The sequence below is a fragment of the Hibiscus syriacus genome, unplaced genomic scaffold (genome assembly GCF_006381635.1).
Source record: "Hibiscus syriacus cultivar Baekdansim isolate YM2019G1 unplaced genomic scaffold, ASM638163v2 tig00112217_pilon, whole genome shotgun sequence".
NCBI classification, from domain to species: domain Eukaryota; kingdom Viridiplantae; phylum Streptophyta; class Magnoliopsida; order Malvales; family Malvaceae; genus Hibiscus; species Hibiscus syriacus.
In genome coordinates this window covers 41,400-52,754 of record NW_024063270.1, presented here as the reverse complement: position 1 = coordinate 52,754, position 11,355 = coordinate 41,400, and the positions used below count along the sequence as shown (strand labels likewise).

Sequence of the window (11,355 nt, the reverse complement as noted above, 5' to 3'; positions counted from 1 at the left end):
CATTAGCAGTTTTTAATGCATAAGTCTGCATGGCGGGAAAGACCTCAAATATCTAAATCTACAAACAATATAATAACAAACATTAGTAATTGTTAAATAATAATTAATTATAATTTTGGAAACATTATATAAAAATTCTTACCTTAAAGGCCCAAATAAAGCCTGACAAAGTGTATTTGGAACCATCGCCACGCAAACTTTTTCGATCATCAAAGGCAGACGACAACTTATTCCATGTAGCTTTCCATAGATACGAACCCCACGGAAACATGTTCCATGCATTTAGGTCCTCTACCAATTTAATTAGATCATTAGGAATAGGTTGTCTGGCCTCTCAGCCTAAAAAGCTGGCATGCAAAAGTATTAGAAGGCATACTCGGACAACATCGACGTCATCCATCCGAGTAAAACCATCTTTCTTATTCAATAATCTCGTCAAGTCTTCCACGTGTAAATTCGGCTTCTCCATTGACAACTCAGGAAAAACCCGGGATAACCATGATAGGCAGGTAATATGTCTAGTGTACCGACCTACATCATCGTGTCTGAAGCGTAGACCGGTGATTAAGCAAAACTCCTCCCACCCAAAACACGTATACGCCGGTGAAAAATCAAACAATATCTCTTCATCACGACGTTGTATAGTCTCTGGTAGATCGCTAGTCATGGTTTGAAGAAACAGATGGGTCAACATAGCATCTCCACTCGGATGTTGTACTTTCAGCCATTGCCCGAAGCAAGTATCCTCAAATATTTTTCTTTGTGTAGGTGAAAGCTTCGACGCAATTGTTTTGGCCAGGCTTAATTTATTTCTTAAGGTCAATTGAGCCGAATAAAAGTTCTACAAAAACAATAAACATACCAAGTTAGATATACCAAAAACTACACTGTGAAGATATACCAAGAACAACAATAAACATAAAGAGTAGTAGTTTATTCTTCAAACTTAAATTTGCAACACTGTGAATTTAGTATTTGTCTTTATTTTTTTGTTGAAGTAATGCAATTCATTCAAGTTTCAATTTGCAGAAGAAGAATAGTTTCTGAAACTTAAAATCGCAACACGAAAATGAAAATCGCAACGCGAATTTGACTATCGCAACGCGAAATGACAATCGCAACGCGAAACCAAAATCGTATTACGATTCTGTCATTGCGATTTTCATTTCGCGTTGCGATTCTCGGTTTCAAATACTAAAATTGAAACTTGAATGGATTGCATTACTTCAACCAAAAGACAAAATAAAGACAAATACTAAATTCACAGGGTTTAAAGACTAAACAGTTTAGCAGTATTGGCAGCAATCGAATGAATTTAATAAGCAATCTAAATGAAATGGTTAATCTATTATTGAAATTTCCAGTAAACTTATCATCAATTTCAATATGAAAAACCTAAAATAATGCAAAAATTTCAAAATAAAAATAATTAAAAAAAACTAACCCTCGGTGGTTGATTTGGTTGATTTTCCATTTCTGACCGTGAATGATTGTGAGGGTGGCTCTGAGAGACGGAGATAGACGGATTTCGCCGAAGATGGGGACTGATTTCGTCGGAGATGGGGACGGATGTCGCCTTAGAGAGTGAGAGATGGAGATGAGACTGAGTTGTGATTTAGGGTTTTAGGTTATGAGTTACGATTACGAGATATATTGTGGACGGTTCAATGTTCCGATATATTAATATTCGTGTTTGGAATTTGAAAAAAATACGCGTTGCGATAATAATGGTGCTTTGAAAATCGCATTGCGACAGTCAGAATCGCGTTGCGATAGTAATAATCGCATTGCGATTTACATATTCGCGTTGCGATAGCCATACTCGCATTGCGATTTACATATTCGCATTGCGATAGTCGGAAAATCGCAACGCGAATTTGGAAAATCGCAATGCGATAGTCAGAATCGCGTTGCGAATCTGGAAACTGATTTGTGATATCGGAGATCGCGTTGCAAATTATCGATCGCATTACGATTTAGTTGGTCATTTTGACAAATCCAAAAAAAGTTGATTAAAATCGTATATTATAAGGCATTTTTAGTCACTGAAATTATTTTCTCTAAAAAGAATTGTTGGGCAACCAATCAGTTGCTTCCACGTCAGTTCCTCCAATGGAGGTGCATGAAAAGTTATTGGGGATGCATGTTATTTTTAAAATTTAAAATTTGGCATATTTTATTTTTTTAAAATATATTAAAATTAATTATACATGAGGTACTCAAATTGTGACTCTTATTTAATATTAATTTAAAAATTTAAAAATACTATATACAAATCTAAAAACTATTATTTTATTCTAAAATGGTTCATAAATTTTAAAATATTTTATATCAATCCTCAAATTATCAATTTCATTTTATTTTGATCATTTGGTATCATTAACTCTATTAATTTTGAAAAGTTTAAGGATTGAACTCGTGATCTTCTGAAATTTCTTTAATATGTATTTAACAGTACTGAGAAATTTTTAAATAGTCATAGGTTCAATTGTCAGGACCTCTAAAAATATGTTAAAATTTTTTAATTAGTAAAATTAAAGAATAGATAATGAAATGAAAAAAAAAGAAATGCTACTAATAATTATAAAATATTTTAAAATTTATAAATCAATTTAAAATGAAATTATAATTTAAAAATTAATATAAAATATTTTAAAATTTAGAAATTAATTTTAAAAGGTTCTTTTAAAATTTGAATTTATAAATTTTGAGAAATTAATTAAATAAAGATTGGAAGTAGTAATAATTAATTAATTAATCCACTATCTTGGCGGTCATTGAAACGAAATGAATACCCTGTCCGGTCTAGCCCACTTTTAGAGAAAGAAGAAACCAAAGTAAACAAAGAAAAAGACGAGCTTCAAATTCTCTCTATATTTCCTCCTCTTTCTCCGTCTTCCATTGACATCGATCTCCTCAGTTTCCGAGCTATTACAATTCAAGCAAGATTCAATGGGTACTCTCTCTCATCCTCTCATCTTAATATCTCTTTCCCCTATATTTATAGCTATTTTCAGCGATCCGTTTGTTTTCTTTTTTCGCTTTCTTATTTAATTTTTGTGATGTTACTGGAACGGGAGCGTTTCAGCATGCAACGCCGCCGTAATTGTTATCTTCCTTTATTGTTACTTAATGATCCGTTATCTGGAACTTTAAGTTTTTGAGAGTTTCTTTGAGTATGGTAAATCTGACTTTTTTGTTTTTGATTTTTGGATCGGGGTGCATACTACATGTTTGGTTGGTGAGAAAGAAAAGGAAAACTAAAAAAATAGTGAAAAATTCAATTTTTGAATTTAAGCTACTCTAGATATTGAAGTTGCTAAATTGATCTGTCAAAACTAATGAATATACTATTTCTTTTTAGTTGAGGTATTCTTAGTATTTTCCTTGATCAATTGATATTGAAAATTTGATTTTAACATCAATGAGGAATATGAGCCAATTAGAGTTAGTTGAGCTGTCTGATGGAGGCTTTTCTTGTCTTTTCTTACGCATGATATGAACATTTCGTTTGACAGCCACGACTGAGGAATGCTGTTCAACTCAACTTATTGATGGAGATGGTACCTTCAATGATATTGGAACTGAACGCTTTATCAAGGAAATAAAGCTTGCTGAATGCGGGTTGTCGTATGCCATGGTTTCTATCATGGGACCTCAGAGCAGCGGTATGCTTTGATATTTTCTTCACATCTTGCTTTATACTTGTTCTTTCTTGCTCCATAGGTGCCTATTTGTTGTTCACACTAATCTGCTTCATTTATTCGTTCCATTTTCCGGAATGATACTGAGTTAGAAATACGTGACTTATGTGAGTTACATGTGAGAGTATGATAAGCTTGGAATTTGGCACTTCAGCTTTCAACGAAGACATTTTTCATATCTCACTTTTTTGATGTGGACTCATTTCTATATGATATTGTCTGAAACTTCTGTAGTTAGCTCTCTCTCTCTCTATATATATATATATTTATATATATATATTTCTTTCCTGCATCTTCCTTTTAATTCTAATGCACGCCATGAATGATTTTTTTGTCATTTAATATTGTTAGCCATGAAATTTCTGCTTATTCCATTAAAAGTTTCTTGTTGTCTTCCATGATCTTAACAGGTAAGAGCACACTGTTAAATCATTTGTTTTACACCAATTTCAGGGAAATGGATGCATTTAAGGGAAGGTAACTTATGTTTCTCTCATAACACATTACATTTGTCTCAATTGGCTCAAACAACTAATGGAATGCATTTTCTGTCAGGTCTCAAACCACTAAAGGTATTTGGATGGCAAAGTGTGCTGGTATACAGCCTTGCACTCTAATAATGGATTTGGAGGGCACTGATGGAAGAGAACGTGGAGAGGTGCTGTTGCTAGCTTGCATTCTATCAATCATATGGTGTCCAAAATTGAAACAATATTTTTCTATATACCAACTACTTTTTCTTGCTTTGTTTTTTCCTTACTTCTCCCATGTTAGCTTGATTTTTTTTTTTTTTTTTTTTTGCAAAAGATAGGATGCTGGATATCCCTCCTTCCATGTCCCCAAAGGAAAGAAAAACAAAACATTTATGGATACACATTTTGATTTATTGATCAAGTAGTTATTTCCTCTAGGACCCTGCTTGGGATCTCCTTCATTGCTTTTCTATATGCTTGTCATCACCATTTACTTGTGTTAGACCCACCTATGAAATGAGAAATTAATACATATTAAGGGTGATTATAGTTGTATGGAGGAAACCTTACCCATATAGGAAATTGTTGTACTATTGTATTAATTTTTGTTTTACAAGTGTAAAATCAAATTAAAGGTCAGCCTTAAGTGATTTTTTAGTCTAACCTTTAATTCTGGATTTTATATTTTTCTGTGATAAAAATTCTACCATAGGGGAAATTGAAAAAATATCATAATGATTATGATCCAAGAATAAGAATTGATAACTTACACTGTGCTTCAAGACTGATGGATTAAGCTGGATCAAATCAAGGGAATTTAGATTGTAAAAGTAGAATATGCAGTGAATTATCTGCAGGTGTATTTACTTGGTTTAATTTTATCCAACCATCCTATCTTTTATGAAAAAAGGGGAAGTAGTGGGATAATTCTTTTGGACATATTTTTCATTAATTTATTTGCCTCATTCCAGGATGACACAGCATTTGAGAAACAAAGTGCACTTTTTGCATTGGCAGTTTCAGATATAGTACTCATAAACATGTAAGGTTTGGCACCTCTGTGGTGCATGACAATATTTTGACTTAACCGCTATCAGTAGTGCATGCAAGTGATATTCTTGAGCAATTTTTCATTTAGGTGGTGTCACGATATTGGTCGTGAGCAAGCTGCCAACAAGCCTCTTTTGAAGACTGTATTCCAGGTATTTGCGATCTCGCTGCCTTTCCAAGCAGTGCCCTGAATTTTAAGTGGTTCTTTTCTTGATCTACATGTATTTGGCTACAGGTCATGATGCGGTTGTTTAGTCCCCGCAAAACAACTTTGATGTTTGTCATCCGTGATAAAACAAGGGTTGGTACCTTTCCTTTATGTAGCATGTTATGCTTGGAGAGCTAATTTGTTGACCACTTTTTTCTTCAAGTTCTTTTAGTATCTAAGGTTTGCATTGTTAATATGTCTAAGGGTTTTATGATTATAGTTGAGTTTATGGTCCTTAAATCATTCCTTTTTTTACAGACACCTCTAGAAAATTTAGAACCTGTTCTGAGAGAGGATATTCAGAAGGTACGGATATGTTGTGCTTCATTTCTGATAAACTTCACTATATTTTTTCTGACTCATTTTCTTGGAATTGCAGATATGGGATTCAGTTCCTAAGCCGCTGGCTCATAAGGAAACTCCATTAAGTGATTTTTTCAATGTAGGATGTTGGTTTATGTTTTATGCGTTATAATTTAACTAATTATTATCTCTCTTTAACTTTTATAATGAGTATTGTCTCTGATGGTTATTGTGATTGCTGATAATGGCCAGGTTGAGGTTGTTGCACTTTCTAGTTATGAAGAAAAGGAAGAGCTGTTTAAAGAGCAGGTATCACATTTAGGTCATCTCTTAAGGACTTTTCGCATTCGTAGCATGCAAACAAACTATACACTATTGGCATTTTAGAAGTTTTTGTGAGAAATTGAGAGAAGAAAAACAGAAGAAATTGAGAGAGAAATTTTGGAATCAAAATTCTCATTGAAAAAAAAAATAGAAAACACAACTTGTTTTTATAGGCTATATATTACAAGTTAGATTCCTACTAGGTTTCTTTTATTCCTAACTTTTTTCTCTTAAACTTTAACTTATATCCTAAGGAAATTGATCCTAATCGTACAAATATAAATTAAACTTCTAAGTGAATTAAAATTCCTAATTGTCAACAGTTTCTATTGTTTTTTTCTTTTCTTAAACGGCAAGAATACCAAGTTGAATATATACTCCTAGGCTTGTGATGACACCATAGTGATTCTTTGGCGAGTTCCTCCTCCCCCTCCCCTCCAATTTATGTAATTACATTTGCTTTGCTCTCTTGTCCTGATTGTACTGTCTAAAATAGAAGATCTACCTTCTGTGTAATTTTCTCTGAATGTTGGATGTTGCTTTTGAGATATTGGACTGACTTTCAAAAAGCAGTTTTTCTGATTCTATTATTATTATGAAGGTTGCTAATTTGAGACAAAGATTCTTCCACTCTATTGCACCAGGAGGGCTTGCTGGGGATCGGAGGGGAGTGGTACCTGCTTCCGGGTTCTTGTTTAGTGCACAGCAGATCTGGAAAGTCATTAAAGAGAATAAGGACCTTGACCTTCCAGCCCATAAGGTAACCTTTTGTGCACTAAATGAAATTTGCAGATCTACTTGGTTTTTCTGTGATATATGTTTCATTTGCCCATAGGTCATGGTGGCTACGGTACGCTGTGAAGAAATTGCCAATGAGAAGTATTCTGGTTTCACTGCAAATGAGGTACATGGACATAAATTTATAAATATATGCATGCAGACACACTAAAATTAGAGCTGGTGACTTTTATAAAAACTAAAACCAACCTATTAACTTCATGACAGAGGTGGTGTCTATTAGAAGAGGCTGTGCAGTCTGGTCCAGTTGCTGGCTTTGGGAAGAAGCTGAATTCAATTCTCTACAGTTGTCTATCGGAGTAAGTCTACTTTAATAAGAACATAAGATAAGTTTTCCAGTTTATAAATTTCAACTAGGCTACTACCTGTATTAAAAATTGAAAGAGCCGAGATGACTTAGGTAAAGACTGTTTGAGTTAATAAGAAATTATAGAAGCGATTCATTTTTGAAAGTGACTGTACAGAGTTTTGAGGGTAAAAGACAAATTGGAATGACGTCATTACTGATTGGCAATCTGATGAGTTGTGAGTCATGATGGTGATAATTAATGACACATTGCTTCATTAAATTGGTGGATGGAAATTATCTTGATGCATACTTTGGCTAAAAAAGAGTCATTTTTGTGAATCAATTCAAGATTGTTTTCTCCCCCATATCTGTGGCACTGACTTTGTTCATTTTGTTCTGAATTAGGTATGATGCAGAAGTCGCATATTTTGATGAAGGTGTTAGATCTTCAAAGCGAAAGATGCTAGAAGAAAAATTGCTTCAAGTAATAATACACTCCATATTCTTGTCCAGTATTTATTGTTATTTAAATTTTCTCAACTCGATTTTTGTCTTTTGATTTAGCTTGTCCAACCAGCCTACAATTCCATGCTAGGACATTTAAGGTCTGGAACTCTTGAGAAATTTAAGGAAGCATTTGAAAAGGCTTTGAATGATGGAGAGGGATTTTCTGTGTCCGCTCGCAACTGCACTGAATCTTGCATGGCTTTGTTTGATGAAGGATATGAGGGTATGGTTGAACTTGAACTATTCTCTTGGCATTAAAACAAAGAAACAAAACTGCAAAACACAAGTTCAACAGCTATGAAGTGAAAAAATAGAAAAGAAATCATTAAAGTGGTCTGTGTAGTAACGAAGTATTCAAATTAGATGAAATTATTTTTTAACACATTGCTGTGGATTCAAACTTTAAAAAATGAGACTGCGTATATTGCTTGCATTTAATTGGTTTGTTATTATAGTTGTTTGTCAACCTACGGTTTCTTTGCTCAATAAGATAGTGACTGAGAAGCTTGACTTCATTTTTCAGATGCTGTTGTTGAACTATCAAATTGGGATTCCTCTAAAGTCAGGGATAAGCTCCATCGTGATATTGATGCGCATGTAGGTTCTGTCCGAGTCGCCAAACTTTCAGAGCTGACCTCATCATATGAGGTATGGAAATTTCTTTCCCTTCTAATCATTTAGTCAAGTGATTGTCCTCATGATTATCGAGAATTCTATTATTTCCAGATTACTTGTTTTTTTGTAAGACATACCAATGAATCAGTATTATGAAAAGTAGCCTAACAAAATTTTAGAGAAGGAATTTGTGTATCATTTTCACTTTTTTTGCTGGGTTGCAAGGAGACAAGGTGTTTTGAAGTTGATACAGTGATGTTATGACATTTGTTTTCTTGGTCTTGCTGGTTGCTGAAATTTTCGACTTGTTGGATGTGTTACTTAAAAAATAATTTTAGCCCAATTAATTAAGATGTCATGTTCAGCTAGTTTGTCGATATTGTACTGTGTTTCTACACATTGAAATTTTTACAACGTTGGACACAATGTAAATTGCTCTAGGAATATTGAAGCCCAATTAACTTAGATGTGATTGTTACACAGTTGGGTTATTACTTATTAAAACTAAACTTTACGGGCATGCAGTCTTGGTTTGAATAAGAAAGGTCATTTTGTAGTTCATTTTTTAATGAACATGACTTTTGGCCCTTTGGTGTTATTTTTCGTCTGACACAATATGGTAAACAGTATTCATTCATATGTGATTACTCTTAATTTTCTGTTTGACTTCTATGATGGCGACAACCACAACACATGTTTATAAACGTTTAAAGCATCACTTGTAATCATACTGAAAATTATGGTGCATCTGCAGGCAAAGATGAACGAAGCATTATCAGGACCTGTTGAAGCTCTTTTAGATGGTGCTAATGATGGTACATGGCCCTCAATAAAGAAACTTCTCCAGCGCGAAACTGAATCAGCTGTTTCTGGACTCTGCAGTGCTCTTTCGGGTTTTGACATGGATGAAAAAGAAAAGGAGAAGATGTTAATGAGATTAGAGGATTATGCAAGAGGTGTGGTTGAAACAAAAACAAGGGAAGAGGCTGGAAGGGCACTGATCCATATGAAGGACCGGTAATAGCACATTTAAATGTTTGAATTAAAGCGTTTGATTTTTTAGACTTTATGTATCTCCAAAATTAACATAATATTTATGCAGGTTTTCAACATTGTTTAGTCATGATTCTGATTCAATGCCACGGGTTTGGACTGGGAAGGAAGATATCCGAGCCATCACTAAAACAGCTCGTTCTGCAGTATGTTTGTGTACTATCATTTTTTTCCGCTTAAGAATTATCCTACTTTTTATTCTCTGCTAAACTTGTTTATTTTCTGTTGCCAGTCCTTAAAATTGCTAGCTGTTATGGCTGCAATCCGGTTGGATGACAATGTTGATAATATCGAGAATACTCTAGCATCCGCCTTGTTGGATACAAAAAATAATGCTGTTGCAACTGATAGGAGCATTACAACATTTGATCCACTAGCCTCAAGCACTTGGGAGCAGGTAATGTGTTCTTGCGGAGGATGGTTATGAGATTTATATGAACTATAGAAATTGCTGGACCATTGCATGCTATTTGCCGTCATTTCTATTCCTCCCATGGATTATACAAAGAAAGGCACAGTTGTCTAGGTTTGTCTGACAATTTTTGCCATGAATGCAAAATTTGTTTGGCATTAACCTTCTAAATCTGTAATGCTGAAACAACCCCAGGGTTTTGTTGTATGTGTTTCCCTCTAATGCTGGGATTTCATCCTTTTGAACATGTATTATGTGATTTAATCTTATGTCTGTTAATTTTTGGTATAGGTTCCCCCTGCTAAGACACTGATCACACCTGTTCAGTGCAAGTCTTTGTGGCGGCAATTCAGGGCTGAGACAGAGTACACTGTCACTCAGGCCATTTCTGCACAGGCATGAACGTCAAAAATTCTAATTATATTGTTCATGAATTGTCACTGCATTATGTTAACTAATGTCGCAGAAATTCTGTCGTGTTTCCCTAACTTTTCACATGCACCACCCCTTTGTAGCATATACATTATTAATGTCGAGTTCTATTCACTGGAATTTGAAGTTTATATTTTGGTCTATGTAGTCGTGTTATTGCTTGATATATGTAATCTCATTTTTTTACTCGATTTTTCTTCTACTTTCAGGAAGCAAACAAGCGTAACAACAACTGGCTGCCACCTCCATGGGCAATTGTTGCCTTGATAGTCTTGGGTTTTAATGAATTTATGACTCTTCTAAGGTGCATGTTGCATTTGTATCATTGAATTTATTTTGGTTGGGTATTCAATGATATCATTTATCCTTGTCCGTGTTTGGTGCTTGCTTAAGGAATCGTCTCTTTGCAGGAATCCTTTATATCTGGGTGCCATCTTCGTGGGTTTCCTTATTGTTAAGGCTCTGTGGGTGCAGCTTGACATTTCGGGCGAATTCCGCAATGGTGCTGTGAGTATCAAACTAAAATTCTCTCTTGTTTATGTGAGCATTTATCCGTATCATTGATGGCAGTCCGTAGTTCACATAAACAAACCATTAAAGACTATTTCGACTATAATCGTGATTACGCAGTTTTACTTGCTTTGATCGGATGACTAATTTACAACTTTTAATGCCTGCAGCTACCCGGGCTTCTTTCCGTATCTACCAAATTCCTTCCCACCGTGATGAATCTTCTCAAAAAGTTAGCTGAGGAGGGGAAAATGCCTGCAACAAACAATTCTCAGGCAAACCAATCTGTAGCATCTAAGAGCTTCCAAAACGGAAGCACCAGAAGCAATACGTCATTGAGTGCTTCGTCCGGTATAACTGCATCAGGAAACGGGAACGAATGCTCCAGCCCCGTGAAAGAAGAATGAATAACTTATTAGAAAAGGAACAACATTATCTGTGCTATGAAGATGCACGTGTTGTGCCCGCTTTCATGGTTGGGTGTTTTGCCACTGTTTGAATGGTTCCATATACAACTCTTCCAAGAATGTGAAGAGTTAGCATAGTTTGAAAAGGCATTTATTTTTGTGCAAGTGCCCCATACAAGGGGGGTCGCTTTCTTGCGACGGAGCCCCATTGAATAGGCCTTTTCGCCCTTTGTTATTCTTCCGTCGAGGCTTAATCTTTGTATTGTTTGT

The 11,355-nt window shown here is 34.8% G+C and overlaps 1 protein-coding gene across 1 annotated transcript; it reads left to right on the top strand.

Moving 5' to 3' along the window:
• Positions 1-2,832: 2,832 nt before the first annotated feature.
• On the top strand, positions 2,833-11,115 carry LOC120175947 (protein ROOT HAIR DEFECTIVE 3-like). The gene is made up of 23 exons (XM_039182491.1): positions 2,833-2,956; positions 3,519-3,668; positions 4,115-4,181; positions 4,260-4,362; positions 5,149-5,219; positions 5,316-5,379; positions 5,463-5,528; positions 5,694-5,741; positions 5,815-5,877; positions 5,991-6,047; positions 6,664-6,822; positions 6,898-6,966; positions 7,068-7,159; positions 7,555-7,633; positions 7,714-7,879; positions 8,180-8,304; positions 9,026-9,288; positions 9,374-9,470; positions 9,557-9,721; positions 10,028-10,132; positions 10,378-10,472; positions 10,579-10,675; positions 10,849-11,115. The coding sequence occupies exons 1-23, from the start codon at positions 2,953-2,955 to the stop codon at positions 11,083-11,085; spliced, it is 2,442 nt and encodes an 813-aa protein (XP_039038422.1). The 5' UTR covers positions 2,833-2,952; the 3' UTR covers positions 11,086-11,115.
• Positions 11,116-11,355: the final 240 nt, after the last annotated feature.

Bases quoted from the DNA above. Each gene is read 5' to 3' on its own strand.
- LOC120175947 (XM_039182491.1), top strand. The intron at 5,380-5,462 runs GTATTTGCGATC...ATTTGGCTACAG, and splicing joins TTTTGAAGACTGTATTCCAG to GTCATGATGCGGTTGTTTAG. The intron at 7,160-7,554 runs GTAAGTCTACTT...GTTCTGAATTAG, and splicing joins CTCTACAGTTGTCTATCGGA to GTATGATGCAGAAGTCGCAT.